This window comes from Scyliorhinus torazame, chromosome 16 (assembly GCF_047496885.1).
Source record: "Scyliorhinus torazame isolate Kashiwa2021f chromosome 16, sScyTor2.1, whole genome shotgun sequence".
NCBI classification, from domain to species: domain Eukaryota; kingdom Metazoa; phylum Chordata; class Chondrichthyes; order Carcharhiniformes; family Scyliorhinidae; genus Scyliorhinus; species Scyliorhinus torazame.
The window spans coordinates 11938064-11960378 of record NC_092722.1 but is presented as its reverse complement, the minus strand read 5'-3'; the positions used below and the strand labels follow the sequence as shown (position 1 = coordinate 11960378).

The 22315-nt window shown below is 45.8% G+C and overlaps 1 protein-coding gene across 13 annotated transcripts in view; it reads right to left on the bottom strand.

Annotated features, from left to right (window-relative positions):
- samd11 (sterile alpha motif domain containing 11) overlaps nucleotides 1-22315 on the bottom strand; it is a 311850-nt gene that overhangs the window by 153714 nt on the left and 135821 nt on the right. For 11 of the 13 annotated variants that reach the window (XM_072477949.1, XM_072477943.1, XM_072477944.1 and 8 more), the window contains exons 4-5: nucleotides 15083-15172; nucleotides 374-498 (exon numbers count right to left, since the gene is read on the bottom strand). In XM_072477949.1, the coding sequence (XP_072334050.1) occupies nucleotides 374-498; nucleotides 15083-15172 (215 nt within the window). The remainder of the gene's footprint in view (nucleotides 1-373; nucleotides 499-15082; nucleotides 15173-22315) is intronic. The other 2 variants (XM_072477947.1, XM_072477948.1) reach the window with 1 other exon arrangement.

Here is a 22315-nt window from a genome sequence, read left to right as displayed (position 1 = left end):
GTGCGTGTGCGCATATGTGTATGTGTGCGCGTGCGTGCATGTGCATGTGTGTGTGTGCGCTCGTGTATATGTGTGTGCATATGTGTGCGTGTGGACATGCGCGCACATGTGTACGTGTGTGTCCATGCACGTGTGCTTGTGTGTGCGCACGTGTGTATATGTGTGTGCATATATGTGTGCGTGCACATGTGTATGTGTGTGTGTCAATGCACGCGCGCTTGTGTGTGCGCACATGTGTGCGTGTATGTGCACCCGTCCTCAGGAGAGGAGAAACAAAGTCCTCAAAGGGCTTGTTTTTGGAAACTCTGCAATCATTCATTTCATTCAGAACTGATTTTTGCAGCGCTGTGTTTGTGACGTTTCACAACCTTACCAGCCTGTCCTGGGTGTAAGTCGATGCCGTTTTTCTTTATCTCATTCCGACTTTGACTCTCTGGCATAACGAGCTGCCTGCTCTGGTGCAAGTTGGAGATGATTGTTGATAGATCACTCTCACGACTGCAACAGAAGGAGAGAGAGCAGAGTTAGGAAATCCACCGACCAATTTCAAAACATTGTCCTGTATGAGTTGGGCGGAGGGAGGGGCGGAGGGGGGGGATTCTTATTCCTGAGACACACGAGCGGACTGTTTGGACCAAAATGGAAATTGTTCCTTTCAACACATTCTCTGTTTGTGCTGAACCCACAACTTGATTATTTGCATATTGACATAGAGCCCAAGCAATTCAATGCAAAGTTCTGCTAACCCTCGTGTTCCTTTTAACAAAGCAGAATCTAAATATTAATAAGATGTCAAGTAGTTTAATTGCTAATTCTAAATTACCTATAGTTTTGCGGTCCATTAAAAAGCTTTATTATGTAAAAAGCCAAAACTATTAATTTTCTACAATTGCATAATTAAGAGAAACAGCAGCATCTTAAAGGGCTTGGTCTACTTACATGACAAAAACACTGTTCTCCAGCCTCGCCAGAGCAGGGCACATGGCCAAGCACTCGAACGCTACGGTAAAATTTACCTAACCTGCCACCCCGACACATCATTGACAATGCACGATTGAGGAAATGCTCAAAAACGGTCAGCCACTTTAAATTCTCCACCTTCACACACTCCCACATTCCCCCCCTCCCTCTCCCCCCCTCCCCCAACTGCTCCCTGCTCCAACTGGAGGAGAGCATTAATCTACCGTCCATCTCTCCTAATCAGATAAGTTTGTGTCGGAAAGTCCCCAGACATTAGGTACGTTTAAGTATCATCTGTCTGCGGATTTTCAGCACACGTAGACTGCCAGACAATGCGGCTTCACTCAAACACCCTCCATCTGCCTTCCCAAACCCTGCAGTCTGCTCCTTCGATCAACCCACAAATCCCTCTCCCGGATGGGGTCTCTGCACAGATCCTTGCCCGTAAGCACCCATTAATTCCCCAAATGATCTTACGGGAGGAAAAAGGATAGAAGCAAACCCACACAGATTCACACATTGTGCAATTTTGCTTCTCATCACTCCTGAGCTGGCATGTTACCTGTATTAATGCACACTCAGTTCTTTTAAGGAGTTTGAGAGATTTTTTCAGAGGAATTAATAATACCTCTAATTACGTAGATCTTTACTAGGCGCCAGGGAGATAGCACACACACCTAGAGACCTGCATCTTACCTCCTGTATCCAACGCGACCCAGATAGTCTAATGCTCCAAATTATTTTGTATAATGTCATTGGCACTATTATACAAAATCAGTTCATTGTTTATTTCAGTGATTAATGTTGGCTCTGGCTCAGTTGCTAGCACTCACGCTTCTCAAGTTAGAAGGTTGTGGATTCAAGTCCCACTCGAGTACTTTCACACTGCAAACTAGGCTGACAATGCACAGCAGCACTGGGGGAATGCAGCCCAGTGGGAGGTGCCATCTTTCAGATCAGACTTTAAATCATGGCTCCGTCGGCCCTTGCGGATGAATGTAGAAGATCCTACAGCACTACTTTGAAGAAGAGCCCAGTCCATCACATGAACCCACCTCCCATCCATTGACTCTGTCTACACCTCCCGCTGCCTGGGGAAAGCGGGCAGCATAAAAAAAGACCCCTCCCACCCGGGTTATTCTTTCTTCCAACTTCTTCCACTGGGCAAGAGATACAAAATTCCGAGAACACGCACGAACAGATTCAAAAACTGCTTCTTCCCCGCTGTTACCAGACTCCTTTTAAAAAAATATATAAATTTACAGCACCAATTCTTTTTTTTCCCCAATTGCGGGGCAATTTAGCGTGGCCAATCCACCTACTCTGCATATCTCTGGGTTGTGGGGAGTGAGACCCTCGCAGACACGGGGAGAATGTGCAAACTCCGCACGGACATTGACCCGGGGTCGGGGGGCCGTGAGGCAGCAGTGCTAACCACTCCCCTATCGTGCCGAGCAGAGAATACTTGTCACCAGACTCCTGAGTGACCCTCTTATGGACTGAACTAATCTTTTCACACATCTGAGTAGTACTACCCTCCATAAGCTCACCTGATGTCTACCTCTATGATTTACATTGTGTATTCATGCATGTCCTGTGTTTTTTCGTTAATGGAACGCTCTGTCTGGACTGTACGCAGAACAATACTTTTCACTGTACCTCGGTACACGTGACAATAAATCAAATTCAAATTCATAGAGCAAGGGTGTTAAATTCAGTGTCCCCACCAACATTTGCCCCTCAATCAACAACACAAAAGCAGATGATCTGGTCATTGCCACATTGCTGTTTGTGGAATCTTGCTGTGCATAAATTGGGTGCCTCATTTCCTGCATCACAGCAGTGACGACAATTCAAAAGTACTTCATTGGCTCTAAAATGCGTTGGGATGTCTTGTGGTCATGACAGGCACCAGATAAATGCAATATGGGTGGCACTGTGGCTAGCACTGCTGCCTCATAGCGCCGGGGGCCCGGGTTCAATTCCGGGCCTTGGGTCACTGCCTGTGCGGAGTCTGCACGTGCTCCCCATGTCTGCGTGGGTTTCCTCCGGGTGCTCCGGTTTCCTCCCACAGTCTAAAAATGTGTGGGTTAGATGGATTAGCCAAGCTCAATTGTCCCTAGGTGGGGTTACGGGGATAGGGTTGGGGATTGGGCCTAGCTGGGGTGCTCTTTCAGAGGGTCGGTGCAGACCCGATGGGCTGAATGGCCTCTTCTGCACTGTAGGGATTCTATGATATTCTATGAAGTCTTACTTCATTTCTTAGCAACAGAAACCATTGATGTAAGATAGTATAGGATTGAGAAAAAGAGCAAACCAACAAAGTTTTTAGAGGAGGGAATGCATCGGAGAAAGCTGGGATGAATGGTCGTTTTCCACGTCAAAATTCAAATGGGGGATAAACTGAATATTGGAATGCCCATTTATTTGGGTAGGATATTGTGATTTCTCACACCCAATCTTCCCCCAAGGTGCGAGTGCTGTCAGAACGGATGGTGGAGACACTTGCAATTGACCAACGGAAGCAGGCATGTGTCGGCAAATTAGGGGTGCCATGCGATGGGTCACCGAGTGGAGCTTCAGGCATGCATGTAGCCCTGGGTGATTGTCTGTGTAGGAGTTTGCACGTTTTCCCTGTGTCTGCGTGGGTTTCCTCCGGGTGCTCCGGTTTCCTCCCACAGTCCAAAGATGTGCAGGTTAGGTGGATTAGCAAAGCTAAAATTGCCCTTGGTGTCCAAACAAATGGTTATGGGTGGTTACAGTGATAGGGTTGGGGCGTGGGCCTGTGTGGGTGCTCCTTTGGAGGCTCACTGTAGACCCGATGGGCCGAATGGCCTCCTTCTGCACTGTAGGGATTCTATGGTCCAGGCCTTTAGTGTCTCATGGTTGGCTCTTTAGGAAAAGGACTACCTAAGGCTGCCACCACAAAAAGGTAAGAATAATGTTTTAATGATATCATTTCTGTGGAGCTAGGAAGAGTTGGAAGGATTGCTGCTGGCCCCATTCTTGGTTGGTGTTCCCATCTTCAGAGCGCAAAGCATGATTACGCCACCTGTAATGATGCCCATCATATTGGCGAACAATTAAATCCCATTCACCATTGAGCTGCAGGGATGCCCAGGAAGCATCTGCGACTCAAGAAAAGTAATGAGGCCCAATGCCCAACATATGCCTCGTGTTATATTCCAGAAAGCATGGTGGGGAAGGACAGAACTTAGTCTTTACACCCTTAATAAGCATTTATTTACCGAGATGTCATAGATTATCATAGAATTTACAGTGCAGAAGGAGGCCATTCGGCCCATCGAGTCTGCACCGGCTCTTGGAAAGAGCACCCTACCCAAGGTCAACACCTCCGCCCTATCCCCATAACCCAGTAACCCCACCCAACACTAAGGGCAATTTTGGACACTAAGGGCAATTTATCATGGCCAATCCACCTAACCCGCACATCTTTGGACTGTGGGAGGAAACCGGAGCACCCGGAGGAAACCCACGCAGACACGGGGAGGATGTGCAGACTCCGCACAGACAGTGACCCAAGCCGGAATCGAACCTGGGATCCTGGAGCTGTGAAGCAATTGTGCTATCCACAAGGCTACCGTGCTGCCCGCAATGTACATTGCAAACTTGTATCTCCTCACCCAATGACCACAGTTTCAGCCCATTCCAGTTGGGAATGTGGGCACAAATTGATTGTTGATTAATGTCCACAGCCTGCGTACAATTAAACACAACTAATACATAATAAACACCTTGGACCGACCATACCATCCAGGGCTGGGGGTGCCCAGTGGGCCCGCTCTGCTGATTGCTCCCCCCCTCTCTCGGTTATTCCCTCTCTGCTGATTGCTCCCCCCCCTCTCTCGGTTATTCCCTCTCTCCAGATTACTTTCCCCATATCTCCCCTCACCGCTCCACTAAACCCAGTTCGTGAGCAGATTTTAAGCGAATGAAGGAGAGCACTTGGGAACTGGAAAATTTACAAAGCAAAATAATAATAATAATAATAATCGTTATTGTCACAAGTAGGTTTACATTAACACTGCAATGAAGTAATTGTTCATTGCATCAAATTAAACTGTTGCTTACAGTTCTTCTGAAACATTTCAAACAATACTTAATATTGTTAAATAGAATCACAGATTCCCTACAGTGCAGAAGGAGGCCATTCGGCCCATCAAGCCTGCGCCAACCCTCTGAATGAGCACCCTACCCATGCTCGCTCCCCGTCACCATTCAGGCGAGTTTCAGTGAACAATCTGCCCATCGTTTGCAAGTTTGTTTTTCTCTTGGTTAGCCTGGTGTGCCAACAATAAAAAAAGTCTGATATCAAGCAGTCTCCTCGGCTCAAATTGCAATTCGGCTTTGTCTGCTGTACTGAATTCTCGCTTTATTTATTCTTGCTCATAATAAATGCTTTTAAATAAATGCTTTTAAATAAATAGAAAATTTCATCTTTCCTGGAGCAAAAATGTGACTTTGGATGATCAGGAGTTTACAGCGAAGATACCAAGGCTCTCTCTGGTCAATCAGCCTATACTTTTTGCGAGAGGACACTGTCACTATCTGACTCAGAAGCCACAGATTTTAACATGCAGGCTTTATTTATTTATTTTTTGCCAACAACTTTATTCTGGTGCTCGATATCTGCACGTTCTCTCTCTCTCAGAGTCCGGCTCCTAACTGTCAAAGCCCATTTAATGAGCACGGTGACATTTTAAAAACAATCAGATTACATTTATCCTTCGAAATAGCCTAATAATTTCAAATACCAGATTAGTATGGGTTGGATTAAGACGCATAACTTGCCAGGTCAAGCAGAAGAAAATCCAGATTTCAACATGAAACTTACTACCGACTGCACACTGAGTTATATTAAAAGGCACTTTAACACCTTCCAATAAATCCTGGTCTCCACGGGGTTTACAACAACAACAAAATGACCTATGCAAGTGTACAGCCTCCTTCTAGCTTCACAAGAGGTCGGTCATAATAACCACAATTTAAAAAGATCCTAAAGTAGATACTATATAAGTTAAAGCACGGAATCACAGAAAAAGATTCAACTATTATTGGTGGAAACAAAGAAACAAACTTTCAACTTTGCATAACTTACCCCCACCCCCACTCAGTTTGACAGAAAAGACTCCTGTCCTCGTCTCTTCTATAAATTCATCGCTGCCGATGCACATTGGCCTCAATCAGACCTTTCAGCGTCGGGTTGACGACAGTGTGACTGCTTCGGATTGGCACTCGAGGAGTTAAGACAGCCTCTCAGAAGCAAAGTGGCTAACTGGCCCATCATTACTGGTAATCAGCAGAGAGATTGAAGCCACCATTTCAAGGTAATGCTCCGACGCCTTTTCAAGCTGCTCACCTTAATTATCTAAAGGATCCTCTTTCATCAAGCAAAAGAAAGCTACAAGAATACTGCCATTAACAAGATAGTAAAATCTCATTTGCAGCATCTGATCTTCAGCGCTGTAATCAACTCGCGGCACCTAAAATTAACCTCTTCAAGTGCTAGAGTGGCATTCTATGCAGCGCCAAAGTGGGAAGCATTCATATTGTAGCGACAATCAGGGTTGGAGCTATGTGATCCACGTGGTTCTGTGTGTTAACTAGACCATTCACACACATCCACTTCAGTTCCAACATTTCTCTTGCCATTTAAAGTAGCTTTACATTTCCCCCCCCCTGCAGTTTAACTAACATATACAATTTGGGGGAAACAGGAATAAAAGAAAAATGTGTTCCTTCAGTAATTTGGAGGAAAAAACTTTGCCCAGTAATTGTTAAAGCTGCTGAGGAAAGACATGCGTTTTTTTTTATTTTTCCAATTAAGGGGTAATTTACACCCTGCACATCTTTTGGGGTGTGGGGGTGAGACCCACGCAGACACGGGGAGAATGTGCAAAGTCCACACGGACAATGACCCGGGGCTGGGATCGAACCCAGGTCCTCGGCGCCGTGAGGCAGCAGTGCTAACCGCTGCACCCACCGTGCCGTCCAAGACACGTGTTTAACGTAATTTCAGTCACGTCACCCTTGGAAGTAAAAAAAAAACATGAAGCACGATGATTTAAAAATCTGCCAACTTCTTACACCATGAGTGCCTCGTTCATACTAGGCGAGTGCGTGACCTGAGCAGAGGAGATGTGGGCAGAGATGATCACGCAACCACACAGGTGTATGAATCAACCCTGCGCAACAGCCATGATAGCAAGCAACACCACATTTAATAAAGTGAAAATTTACTGTTTTTTTTATCGATTTGCAGGGGGGGGGGGGGGGGGGGGGAGGAAAGAAGCATAAACATTTCTCCAACTCTATAATGAAACTGTCTGCTATCTTTATGGACACCGGAGTTCCCCCATCCATAATATAACCAGCTGTATCTTGCTCAGTCACAGCACTGACCAGTTGGAAATTCATTAATCATACTTGCCTCTGATGCCTGGCTCTACCAAAGTGGTGCACAAGGTCGGTCTAAAGAAGCCCCAGTCCAGTTCGGACTGTCCAGAATCCTGCAAAGCCAGAAACTATTTTTTGCTGATCAACTGGGCTGCTTTCTCTGTGACAGATTGGAAATGACCACAGGATAGACTCCCTGTTAACCTCTGAGGGAACAAAAGGGAAAAGACCTGCAGAATCTCTCTCGAGTGTAATGCAGTGCACCTTTCCACTGTCTAAGGGAAGCAAATCGAGGTTTAATTTATCACCGACTGGGTGTACCGCTTCATCCTCTTGTCAGCCTTCTAATCTCTCATAATGTGATCCGCCCTCTGGTGCATATGAATCAGATGATAAAATGCAGCTATGTAAGCCTCTAAGGATTGGAAATTTACAGGCTGGCGCTGATACTCATAGGGTTAAAGTCGCTCACTGCACAGAGCAAGCAGAAGAGTCCTCTTTGCAATGTTTAAAAAATTTTCACGGAATTTGCGAAATCGGCCTAATCACAAAATGCTGGTTGCCGTGAGCACGCTTATGCGTAAGGCTAAGTATTCAGGAAAACATCAATAGTTTGAGAAGATTGTGGAGCTGCTGGGAATGCGAAGCGCACTAGGGAAACATTTCTCGTCAAATAGCATTTTCGATGCAAAAAAAAAAAGTTGAAAACGTGAAACAAGCTTTCTAATATTCTGCACATCGCTATGAAAAAAAAAAGGATCAAATTAATTTCCAGTTGACAAAAAAATGCAACGGAAAATGTTAAAATGGAGTACAATTGAAAACCATTAACACATGTTAAAAGGTATTTTGCACAAAAAATCAAAGGTGTTGTTAGACCTCTGATCAAGAAGCTATATTGGCAACCGAGGTTGGGAGGAGGAGTTTTACAAGAGGTAGTGGACGGGAGGAGTTGGAGACTGGGGGGTATAACTCTTGGGTATCATGTACGGTACTCTTTCAGAGGTTGGAGGGCATTGAGTGTAGGGGGGGGGAGAGTGGACTCTATAGGTCAATAGTGACCATGGGCGGTCCCGGACTCCTTTTTCTTTTTCTCCTTTGTTTTTTTGTTGCCACCGTGGGAGTGTTTGGTTTATTGGATGCATATATTAACAGGTGGGCCGTTGTTTGGGGTGGTGGGAGGATGGGATCGTTGGTACTGTTAAGGGGATTGATTTTGTATTTGTTACCATTTACTGTTTGTGGGTGGGGTGTAAATTTTGAAGGAAAATGTGAAAATGGAGAATAAAAACATTTTTTTAAAAAAGAAGCTATATTGGCAGTATAAATAACTGATATGAATATATACTGACCATATTATTTCCCAGTTATCAAATGCTAGCACTTAATAAGTTTGCCCTGGCTGTATCACAAGCATTAATCTCCCAGCAAGGATTTCATTCACACCAATGCGTGGCATGGTGGCACAGTGGTTAGCTCTGTTGCTTCACAGTTCCAGGGTCCCAGGTTCGATTCCCGGCTTAGGTCACTGTCTGTGCGGAGTCTGCACGTTCTCCCCGTGTCTGCATAGGTTTCCTCCGGGTGCTCCGGTTTCCTCCCACAGTCCAAAGATGTGCAGGTTAGGTCGATTGGCTGTGATAAATTGCCCTTAAGAGTCCAAAATTGCCCTTAGTGTTGGGTGGGGTTGCTGGGTTATGGGGATAGGGTGGAGGTGTTGACCTTGGGTGGGGTGCTCTTTCCAAGAGCCGGTGCAGACTCGTTGGGCCGAATGGCCTCCTTCTGCACTGTAAATTCAATGATGGTCAGTATGTTTTTGTTTTATAAATTTTTAATATAATTTTGAAATAAAATTAGAGTACCCAATTATTTTTTTCCCAATTAAGGGGCAATTTAGTGTGGCCAATCCACCTAACCTGCACATTTTTGGGTTGTGCGGGCGAAACCCACGCAGATACGGGGAGAATGTGCAAACTCCACACAGACAGTGACCCAGGGCCAGGATTCAAACCCGGGTCCTCAGTGCCGCAGTCCCAGTGCTAACCACTGCGCGCGTACTGCCCAATGATGGTCAGTATGTTGGCCATTGTCACCCACCTTGACAACAATAATACAGGCCCCCAAATGGATCAATTACTGTCAAAATATATCATAAAAACATATATTCACTGAAATAATTTCAAGTTGATCATCTCCAGGGTTTGTAGTTGATGGTTATAACTACTCATCGTTCATTCTTGTAGTTTATGACATCAGCTAACAGCTCAGTGAGATTACAGCTTTAAAATCACTTCCAGGTAGCCATCATTCTCTATTTAATACCGCTTAGCAAATGATCCAGCAGCTTTTATGCCAGAATAAAGAACAAAGAGCTCTTGCCAATTGCTAATTACTTTATTTGAGGATGTCTCTTGCAAAATTATCCTCTTCTCGAGCAGCGCTTAAGTCTGAAATAGAATAAAGCTTGCTGTGTCACTTACTCACTACATTAGAATATGGAGCAGCACCTAGTTTATGGAAAACATTCCTCTACCTTTTTGAGATGGTGCGTAAAGTGCTTGAAGTTGAGTTATTTCACAATGGAGCCTCCCTTTCAACGAGAAGAATGGCTATTTATACATCAATAAATACTTCCGCTACGTGTCAGCTTGTCTGCCTAAATTGTGGGTTCAAGGCCCACTCCAGGACTTGAGCATGTCATCTAGCCCGACACTTCAGTTAGTGTTGCACTGTCAGAGATGTCATCTCTCAGAGGAGGTGCCACATCAGGGCCCAGTCTGCCTGTTCAGGTGGCCCTAGAGAGATCCCATGCTACGACCTGAAGAAGGGCAAGGCAGTTCCTCCATTGTCCAGGCCAACATTTATCCCCCTCAGCCAACAATGCCAGGACAGAACAAGTGGCGATTATCTAACTGTTCTGCATGACTCCTTGCTGTGCATAGGACTGGCTGCCACAGTTGCCAACATAGCAACAGTGACCACATTTCAAAAGTGATTCATTAGCTGTGAAATGCTTTTGGACACCTGAGGGAGTGAAAGGCGCTACACAAATACAACTATAATTGCGTTGGGCGAGGAATGGGCGGAGGACGGGAGACCGAGCAGAGCAGCACTAGTTGCAGCGGTGAGTGAGTCAGGAGGTCAAGGGGGACAAAGTGGTGACCTTCATCCTGAGCAGATGCAGGACATCCCTCCTTCTCTGGACCTCCTAAAAAGAGCCTCTCGTTCTGTGTACCAAAGCCAGAGCAATCCAGCAATGTGCCACTGTCTGCCAGAACGCTCAACATCTTCAACCAAAGTGGGTGCTTGGAGCCCGCATATAGAACAGAAACTATAGCTAATTAATTAATGCCCGACAAAAGTCACTGTGCAAAGAACTTGGAGAGGTCACTGAATTAATTCAATTGCTACATAGGAACAGGAGGTGGCCATTTAGCCCTTTAAGCTCCGCCCATTCCACCATTCAGTGATATCATGGCTCATCTGAGACCTAACTCCACATTCCTCCGCATACTTCACTATTGTAGTAAAATTGTAAAGATTCCATTGTAATATTTGTTTGCATTACTCCCTTCTATCACTGCCGAGGGAAGCTCTTTGTTAACAATGCTTGACAAGGTTCTTTTCCTGGGTTTGCTGAAAACTGTGCAAGATTAAAATGCGTCGTTGTTCCATAAAACCAGCAATGCGTCGGGCGGCACGGTGACGCAGTGGTTAGCACTGCTGCCTCACGGCGCCGAGGACAGAGGTTCGATCCCGGTCCCGGGTCACTGTCCGTGTGGAGTTTGCACATTCGCCCCGTGCCTGCGTGGGCCTCACCCCCACAACCCAAAGATGTGCAGGGTTGGTGGATTGGCCACGCTAAATTGCCCCTTAATTGGAAAAAAAATAATTGGGTACTCTAAATTTGTTTTTTAAAAAGCAATGCGTCATCGTCACAAGAAAAATGATACGCAGCTATTTAGAGTTCTCAGTGATCTGCTGACTCTGAGGATCTGGAGTTTGTCTGTCAATCCCAATTGCCTTTACCAGGAAGTACTGCTGGCCTGCCCAATCAATAACTCCGTTTTTACTTGGCCGTTTGCTAATGCCTCTTCAGCGAAATCTGGTGGGGGTCATTTCAGGATAAATTATGAAAGACAAACCTCTTACCAACTTTCACCGCAGTCCTCCTCGGGAAACATATTACAGTTTCACTGAAAATTCTACATTGGCCACAGGTGACCTGCAAACATGGGCTTCCAGAAGGTAAAGCAAGGTCAAAACCTACGTCACCCTCAGTAAATCCCCAGTGCCTGAGTCAGCTGAAGCTCAATTGAGGTCTGGATCAACGGGTTGACGAGCTTAGACTGGTAAGTCTCGCTTATCACCAGGCACAGAATGGAAACACGGAGAAAATCTTCATTAATCACATCCTTAACCATCAATACCTTCATCCCGATCAACACAAAATACAATGACGTCAATAATAACAGGTTAGATCTATCCATCAGAACACTTGGTGATTAGATAAGATCTAACAATGATAGGATTTTTGTGCCTGTTGTGTTAATGAGATAATCGGGGGGGGGGGGATGATTTTCCCTGCATTCCCCCCAGAAATGGGCAGCGGATTTGGTGGAAAAATAATGATCAGGCCTACAACTAATTACTCACGCTCACAGGAATTCCCCTCCCCCTCTCCCACAACCACCACCAACCAGCCCTGCCTTCTCCTTCCCTACCCGTCATTGCACATGGTGGCAGGAAGTCACGTTAGGAAACTGCAGATTTTCCATTTTTTAGTTCACGCTGGTGCTCATAGAACCCCTACAGTGCAGAAGGAGGGCCATTCAGCCCATCGAGCAGGCACCAACCCTCCGATAGAGCACCCTATCCAGGCCAATGCCCCATCCTACACCTGTAATCCCACATCACCTTTTGGACACCGAGGAGCAATTTAAAATTAGCACGGTCAATCCGCCCAGCCTGCACATCTTTGGACTGTGGGAGGAAACCGGAGCGCCCGGAGGAAGCCCGCGCACACGCAGGGAGAACGTGGAAACTCCGCACGGTCACCCGAGGCCTGAATTGAGACCGGGTCCCTGGCGCCGTGAGGCAGCAGTGCTAACCACTGTGTCACCTTGCCACTCATAATAGGGTCATCTTAGTGGGTGGATGGGAGAGGGGGTGCACCTTCCCTTTTAAAGTCCCCGCTGGCTCGTCCACTGTGTCACCGCAGAAATTCCCTCTCCTAATTCATGGCAGGAGCTTTGCCAAAAGCCAGGCAGTGGGAAAGTTGCGCTGCAATGGAACGCAGAACTAGATTGGCTCAATGGCCTCCCTTAACATTAACTGAGATTTATATAGCATCGTTAACACAATGGAATATCACAAGGCGCTCCACATGAGCATACCTAACTGCACCATAAAGACAGTATTAGAACAGATTGGCAAACGACTGGTAAAAGATGTAGATTTTGAGGACATTCCTAAAAGAAGAGAGAGGCAGATTCAGGGAAGGAATTGCACAGCTTGGTCCTAGGCAACTGAAAGCAAGGCCACCAATGGCGGAGGGATTAAAAACGTGGTGAGCAAGGGGTCAGAATTAGGCAAGTGTAGCAGATATCTCGGAGGGTTGTGGGCCTGGAGGAGAGATGGATGGGGGGGAAGTCATGGAGGATTTGAAACCAAGGATGAGAGTTTCAAATTCAAGGCATTGTTGGGTCAGGAACCTAAATAGATCAGTGAGCAGCAGGGTGTGGCGAGTGAAGTTTGGTGCGGGTCTGAGTGTGGGCACCAGAGTTTCAGATTGAAGATGGGAGGGCAGCTGGAGTGCGTTGGAACAGCCAAGTCTGGATGTAGCAAAGGCATGGCAGAGGCTTTCAGCAAATGGTCAGCGGAAGGGCAGAGACTAGCGGTGTTAAGCAGGTGGAGGTTGGCAGTCCTGGAGATGGAGCAGGTAAGTGGATGGAAGTTCATTCCAGTGTCAAATATAACAGAAAGGTTAGAAGTGACCTGGTGCAGCCTCAGACCGTCACTAGCGAGAGGAATGGAGTGGGTGGCGATGGAATGGAGTTTGGGACAGGGATCAAAGGCAATGGCTTCAGCTTTCCCAATATCGTGTGCTCATTCCCTACTAGATGTTGGACAAGCAGTGGGAAAAGCCAGTGGTTGAGACAATGGGTGTTGTCAGCGTACATTCACTTAATTTTTTGTTTGACCTTAGTATTGTTGACAACAGCTTTGCATTGACTCTAAATCTTCAGTAAACCATCGATTATCGTACTCGGATCCTTTCTCCTTCCAGCACTCTGCTAACAGACATCTGCCCCGCAATTAAAAACTGCCTCATTCTATACTGACATTTCTAACCAATATTTATCTACCGACATCAATATCCATCTGAATTCTAATACAATTTATAACTGATGCAGATGCATTTCAACATTATTTATCCACACCTATCAGTCTCTAGTATTCTCAAGCAAATGTTGTTTTGTTCTAGTGGATCCCCCGTGGCATTGCTCAAAGGATGTCACGGGATGGATTATCTGGTTTGTCACATTGTCTACGGAATGGGTAAGTGGGAAAGGTGAAGGTTATAGGTTTCTTGTGGTGGTGATGGGGGACAGGGCTGGGGGGGAGATGTTCCATATATCCATCAGATCCTTTTTTAAACATTTTTCCATTTTGGGTGGTTTTCAGATTTTTCCGCAAAATTATATCTTTGCGGCAGCATGCTAGCGCAGTGGCTAGCATTGCTGCCAACAGTGCTGAGGACACGGGTTCAATCCCAGCCCGGGTCACTGTCCGTGTGGAGTTTGCACATTCTCCCCGTGTCTGCGTGGGTCTCACCCCTACAACCCAAAGATGTGCAGGTTAAATGGATTGGCCACGCTAAATTGCCCCTTAATTGGAAGAAAATAATTGGATACTCTCAATTAATGTTTTTTAAATATAGATTTTTGTGTGGGTGACCCTGCCACGTGTCATTAGATGCAGGTTCCCCTCCAAGCCACTCACCATCCTGAGTTGGAAATTTCTCGCCGTTCCTTCACTGTCGCTGGGTCAGAATCCTGGAACTCCCACCCAAACAGCAGCCTGGGTGCGTCAGCACCACAGGGACTGCAGCGATTCAAGAAGGCAGCTCACCACCACCTTCTCAAGGGGCAATTAGTGATGGGCAATAAAGGGCAGCGCGGTGGCGCAGTGGTTAGCACGGACGCCTCACGGTGCCTGGTTCGACCCCGGCTCTGGGTCACCGTCCGTGTGGAGTTTGCACATTCTCCCCGTGCTTGCGTGGGTTTCGCCCCCACAACCTAAAAGATATGCAGGTTAGGTGGATTGGCCACGCTAAATTGCCCCGTAATTGGAAAAATGAATTGGGTACTCTAAATTTATTTTTAAAAAGGGATGGGCAATAAATGCTGGTATTCCCATGAAGGATTAAAATAAATATCATGCAGTGTTAGATTCACTGCACCGTAACCCAGTGCAATACTTTGCTGATGTTGTGGTCATGTATCTTTTTAACATGCTAGCTACCATGAGTCGCTCCTGCATATTGGTAGATAATGTACGGACTGTCTATTTCAGAAACCGAGCTAAGATAAACACTAAGATAAACGCCGTGAGCGGACTAAAGACGCCTGCTGTGTTCGCGGTAGAAAAAGCAATGACACATTTGATAAAAATCGGATGATTTAAGGGGGTTTAAGTCACTGACCTTTCACCTCTGGGATCTGGGTGCAATTCAAATGCAGTACAGATGGATGGGTTGAAAATCTGCTCTGTCGGCTGGCCATATGCGTCCAATCTGAAACGAGTTTTGTCATTCTCAATGTAGTTCCTGGTGCACATGGGCTAGACAATACAGTTACCCCGAATTTGACACTGATGTACATAAGGTTGGAAATAGCATTCAGATGACTATTGGCTCAATCGCAAAATGCCAAATTGAGGATGGAGTGTGGGGGAGGGGGGGGGGGGGGGTCACTGTTGGGTACAGAGCAGAGGGAGCTTTACTCTACACCCAAACAATACTTGACATGCACCCAGTCAAAAAATGGAGAAAAACAATTGATTCCCTGGAACCAGCGTGCCACCCCTTTCACCAGCACAAAAAAATAAATGATCACCTGCTAGTGCTTTCAAACGTTTTAGCGCAACAGCAGAGATGAGGGGAAATGGCAAAAAATAAAGGTGATGCAATGCTCCACGTAGATTGTAAAACCTTTTGGACCCTTACGACAGATTCTGAGCTAATTGTGTTTATTCTCAAAAAGAACCCTGCTTTGCAAGTGTTCCTAAAGTATCTCCTAAAGGCTGTGATTTTTTTATATCAATTTAGAGTGCCCAATTATTTTTTTCCAATTCAGGGCCTTTCAGCTGGGTGACCCTTCATCAAAACTAAGGAAAGGTTTTGAGCAGAGTGTACTGGGGAGAGGGAGGGGGGGGGGGGGGCGGGGGAGAGGGGGGAGGTGGAACAAAAGGGAGAAGTGACAGGGTGGTGGGAGGGGGTGGGGGAAGGCGGGGGAGGGGGGGGGGTGGGTAGAGATTAAATTGCAGACGGGTTACTTAGTGCAAAAGCCAAAGAGAGTGCTAACAGGTTTGGGAAATAACAAGAGATCTGTCTCGATGAGGGCTGACAGCCATCCGAATGCGACTTGGAGAAGAAGCAAGAAGCAAAAAACAAACTTTAATCAGAATTTCTCCCTTCTTTTAGATTCTTTTTTATTTGCCTCGTCTAATTGTTTCTTGAATTTTCTCAATTAAGGGGCAATTTAGCGTGCCCAGTCCACCTACCCTCCACATCTTTTGGGTTGTGGAGGTGAGACCCACACAGACGCAGGGAGAATGTGCAAACTCCACACGGACAGTGACCCGGGGCCGGGATCGAACCCGTGTCCTCAGTGCCGTGAGCTGATTTTATCTTTATTCCTTTACTTTGCATCCAGACGACTGCTAACCAACACTTACACCTCGTTTCAAGACATCTTTTGTTGTTTTCCTATACCCACCACCATCGCTCCTTTCGCATTTTGTATCATGAAACCTTTTTGCAATTTAATCTCTCCTTTCCACCACCCCATCGCAGACCTTTGCATTGCAGTCAAGGTCTCATTGAGTGGTGGAGCAGTTCCGATGGGCCGAATGCTCTACTTCTTCTCCCACGTCTTAAGGCTTCCCTTTTGCTCTTCCTCCCTCTTTCCCTTTACAAATGCTAAAAATCTTTCCTTCGTTCTGATGTAGGGTTATCAATCTGGAGGGTTAACTCTGGTTTCTCTCTACAGCAGGTGCTGCCTGACCTGTTGAGAATTTCCAACATTTTCTATTTTTCCATAGGTGGTCATTCAGCCCACCCAGTCTGCACCGATCCTCTGAAGGAGCACCCTACCTATGTAAACTCCCCCACTCTAGCCCCGTAACCCCATCTAACCTTTGGACACAAAGGGGTAATTGATCATGGTCAATCCACCTAACCTGCACATCTTTGGATTGTGGGAGGAAACCGGAGCACCCGGAGGAAACCCACGCAGACACAGGGAGAACATGCAGACTCCGCATGGACATTTTTAATGAATCGTTTGCCTTTACACTGCATTTCACAAGCTATTGACAGTCGTCAAATGATACGGTCAACATGTCTTTGGCAGGTCTTCACTGGCAGAGCCAAGCAGGGTCTGTATATTTACCAGAGACTCTGAAACCCCAAAGATTGAATGACAGCAGGATGGGGTTTGAAGAAGGATCATCCTTCACATACTTTATCACACTGAGCCAATTCTCACTCTTGCGCCCATGCTCAAGTCACTGAACCGAGATTTTCCTCTTCAATCTCAACCTTGAAGGGACGTGGGGCAAACAGTGAAGGGGAAATTTCTTAAAATACAGGCAGGGGTACAATGCAGAAACCCACTTTACTGAGAAAGGGTGAGGCTTTCTCTGCGGCTGGGGAGTTCTCTGGAATTAGTCGGCTAGCTTAGTGGTCGACACACCCTCAGTCCCCCTCCCTCCCCATGAGCAAGTGGTTCCTTCGCGCAGTTAAAGCCACACTCAGATCAGACATTACCTCATTGAATGGCAGAGCAGGTTCGATGGGCCAAATGGCCTACCCCCCTATTCCTAACCATTTGACAAAATCAATACATGCGGAGCACCGAGGAAGTACACCACCACATTCCCACACCCACCCTTGGCACTGATTCTCCCCCTCCCCCACCATTCCCTCCAGGACAGATCCCTGAAACAAGACATAATAATGTAGACTTCGGAAGCTAGTCAACAACATTTTATGACTAATCTTCGCTTGAAGTCACCGTAAATGGTGTCAGAAATTGCAAAGTTATGAGCAGATGGCAAAAGTATATTTTGTTTAATTGCATTGAACGTAGACGAGTAAAGTAACTTCTCCATACCTCAAAATTAGCAAACGATCTGTCTAACTTCGGACGTAAATATGTAGCAAAAAGGCTTCAATCTTCCTGCTCTTTTTATGTCAAAAAACAAAAGCTATTTTTCACTTTTAACCAATATTTGTAATTAGCGTTCGTACAAGTGCCCAGGTCTTCTGAAAGCCTTTTAAATGGAAAAACAGCCTCCCCATATAGCTCACACACACCCACACTCTCAGTTACACAAATACGTATATACTTTGTCTCTCTCTCTCTCTCTCACACACACAAACATTCTCTCTTCCATACAAACATGAACAAAGGCAAGGACTAAATAATCATGCATCGGAGTAAAACATCAAAAAGAAGTTGCAGAGCTACCTAGTTAATGACACGGAATAAAGTTTCAAGCCTTGTTCCATTCCCAGTTAAGGACATTACCACTTAACTAATAGAGGGTGAAAGGTTATCAGAGGTGGGTGGCGATGTGGAGTTAAAGTTACGATCATGTCAGCCGCGATCTTAAAGAATAGCCGAGGGACAGAGGAAGCTAACTCATGCTCCTGTTTCCTATCCTCATATATTTGTATGTTCACCGCTTTTTGATTCAAGCTTTGCATGTTTATTTTGTAAAGGGTTTCTTTTTTTTGCCTTCTTTTCAGCTGCTGACTTTGAACACAACGAAAGAGCTAGGGGGTGCACTCCAGTTCAAACATCAGCGTGAACCCTCCCACTACAAAGACATTGGCATGAAACTAGGATGGAAACTCCCTGGCTGCCCCCGCAGTTTCAGGAAGTGGTGGGGGGGGGGATCTTCTAAGCATAAACAGTGAGGCGACCTGAAACCGGGTTCCTAGCCTCAGTGGAAAATAGAACACTGGCGTGATGAGTTGGCGCCAGTCAAATGTGGTGGCACCCACGAGGAAAAGCTTGGGCTTTTCTTGCTCATGAGTTTCACATCAGCACCATTATCAATGAGAGTCACAGGCAGCACGGGGGCGCAGTGGGTCAGCCCTGCTGCCTCCGGGCGCCAAGGTCCCAGGTTCAATCCCGGCTCTGGGTCACTGTCCGTGTGGAGTTTGCACATTCAACCCGTGTTTGTGTGGGTTTCGCCCCCACAACCCACAGATGTGCAGGTTAGGTGGATTGGCCATGCTAAATTGCCCCTTAATTGAAAAAGTGACTTGGATACTCTAAATTTAAAAAAGAAATCAATGAGAGTCACTCTGCCGTGTTGACAGGGCCAGTTCAGGAGTGAAGAGGCCGCTGATGGGCACGGGAGTGGATAATGGGGCCTCTCGACTGTAAAAGAAAACTGATCTGATGATTAGTGTGCTGTGTGCCAGGGAACCGGGCATCATCGAGTTACTAATTGGAGACCTTGCAGCTAGAGTGTGTGCATTTACTTAGCTGATTTGGGCATAACTTAAAACAGTTTGAATCCATTAAATATAAATGCGAGGTACGATTGGTTCAACAAGAGTACTTGTACACTGCTTTTCACACAAAGAAATGTCCCAGGGCATAAGGAGGCAAGTCACAGAGTATTTCGCAGATATCGGCAAAATCCAGAAGCAATTTCTCCACCTCTGTTGGGCTGGATTACACACAGGTGGAAGTGTTTTTTCAAAAACTGAACTCCAGCCAGAACATGCTGGCTGTCACTTTGCGAAATGAAACATGCATTTTACTGCATAAATGTGCAGGTACGGAAAAAGAATTGTGAGGATGTTTGCATGAGAGATTAAGTGGAATGCGCCAAACTCCCTGGGGTTTAGACGAATGAGAGGTGATCCTGGGGGTCTTTTAAGAGGGTGTTTGCAAAGAGGCTGTTTCCCCCCCCCCCCCCCCCCCAGCTGGAGGGTCTAAGACATGGGGCGGGCGGGGGGGTTATCACAGGCTCAGGATATGGGGTCAATCATTTAGGACTGAGAGGAGGAGAAATGGCTTGACTCAGAGGGCTGTGAATCTTTGGAATTCGCTACCCAAGAGAGTTGGGGGTTCCCCATCACCAAGGTGGAGATGGATAGATCCACGGCCACTTGACAAAGGGGATGGGAATAAGCAGAAAAGTGGAAATGAGGACAAAGATCAACCATAGCTATATGGAATGGCAGAGCAGGCTCGAGGGGTTACACAGCCCATTCCTGCTCCTACTTCTTATGTTCTTCACCAAGGATAAAGTTGGATGAAGACCTCATGTCCCATATCATTGCGTGTCTTAAAGTGAAACCTCTTCTTTCTGGGATAGCAAGAGGTCCAAGTCTGTTAGCGCATCGACAAGACAAGCCTTGAAGCTACTCAGTTGTGACAGTGAGGGTTTGGAGCAAAACTAGGTTTTCCTTGTGGGGAGTATTGGGAATCAATGAGCTCCTCTGACAGCTCTGAGGGTGAAATGTACTACGCCATGTATAATTGATCAGACACAGAATAGGAAAAATATCGCAGGCCCCAATCCAAAACTAGGCTACGTTGCGGTGGCAGTGTGTTGGAGGGGATGTTGGAACTGACTTTTGTTACAATCCCAGTTGATGTTATAACTGTCCCGGGGACAGCACGGTGGCGCAGTGGGATAGCACTGCTGCCACACGGCGCCGAGGTCCCAGGTTCGATCCCGGCTCTGGGTCACTGTCCGTGTGGAGTTTGCACATTCTCCCTGTGTTTGCGTGGGTCTCACCCCCACAACCCAACGATGTGCAGGGTAGGTGGATTGGCCACGCTAAACTGCCCCTTAATTGGATAAATGAATTGTGTACTCTAAATTTAAAAAAGTAAATAAAATATCTGTCCCAAAATGGAACCCAGGCCCAAAAGACCGAAATTTCTTTTTTAAACGTGGAGAAACAGGACGGCCCATTGGCACAGTAGTTAGCACTGCTGCCTCACATCACTTGGGACCCAGGTTCAATTCCAACCTTGGGTAATTGTCTGTGTGGAGTTTGCACATTCTCCCAGTGTCTGCGGGGTTTCCTCCGGGTGCACCGGTTTCCTCTCACAGTCCAAATATGTGCAGGTTAGGTGGATTGGCCATTTTAAATTGTCCAAAGGTTACATGGGTTTATGGGGTTACAGGGATATGATGTGGGAGTGGGCCTAGTTGGAGTGCTCTTTCAGAGGGTTGGTGTAGACTCGATGGGCTGAATGGCCTCCTTCTGCACTGTAGGGATTCTATCATAATCTATGATGTGGAGATGCCAGCATTGGACTGGGCTGAGCACAGTAAGAAGTCTTACAACACTAGCTTAAAGTCCAAAAGGTCTGTTTCAAATCACTAGCTTTCGACTATAGCTCCTTCCTCAGGTGAATGAGCTGAGCTGAACATTCACCTGAGGAAGGAGCTGTGCTCCGAAAGCTAGTGATTCGAAACAAACCTGTTGGACTTTAACCTGGTGTTGTTAGACTTCTTACTGTGATCATTTATGACAGGACCGCTAATTTGTTTTAACAAAAACTATTATTAAACATGAAAAAAACGGATTATGATACAATATACCTTTACTCCCCCCCTCAGCTTAACAATTACACACAGGTTTTAGGGTTAACATGGATGACAAAGTACATATGAATCTACAATGGCTTCATTAACACACAGTCTCTTTTAAGCACACAAGATGACTGCGGGAAAATACCCTCTCCACTCTGATCCCCAAGGGAATGTTTATGAACATCTCCTCAGAATCTCCCCAGACGATTGTCATGTGACTTAAATTTGGTTCTCGTAATTATACTTTCCCTTCGCGGTGTGCATTCTAATATCCAGACCAGGTTTTCCAAATGGCAGTCTTAAACAAAGCTTCCACTGCACTTTTAACAGTGAATCCAATGCGGGATTTTACAGCAATTGCTTTAGGATGTTTTTGTCTTGAATGTTCTGCAAACTACTCACAATTGCTTTGCCTCTCAATTCCCAGACTGTATTAAAATGTCATCTGATGTTTGATTTACCTTTGAAATCTGCTGTCCCACTTTAAATCTTGTTACTGCAATTGTCTCTTTAATTCAGAACACTTTGTTTACTCTTCTTTGAATTCTCCTGAACAATACTTTGGTCTCTGTTCACTGAACTCCAGATTTCCTGGACACGTCTCTTCATTTCTCTAGTTTCTTTAAATAGCTGGACTTTAGATTTCTGTCATCTGTTTTGTTAACCATTACTCAAAAGTCTGGCTTTTCTTCTCGCAAAGTTGAGCTAGATGTTCCCTCTCTAACCATCTAAACCAACTGCTTTCAGCAGAGCTATGAGAACTGCCTTCTCTCTCATTACCTATCCACAACTGCAATCAAATTTGCTAAATTAAAACGTAAAAGCGTCTCTACCTTACAGGGTTGCTAAGCGACCCCTCCTGGTTTATTTATTCTTCGCACCTTAGCCCTCTCTAAGCACAATAGAAACACAGTAGGAACTTAACCAATCCCCACTCGTACAAACACCTTTGTCTAGCATGAATCTAACTACAGGTTTTACCCTTCCCTCCACAAAAACATTAAATTAGACACACCTAAAACTATACTTTATTTCTAATACAAATATTTACCAATACAAATATAAATCCCTTAAAACTACC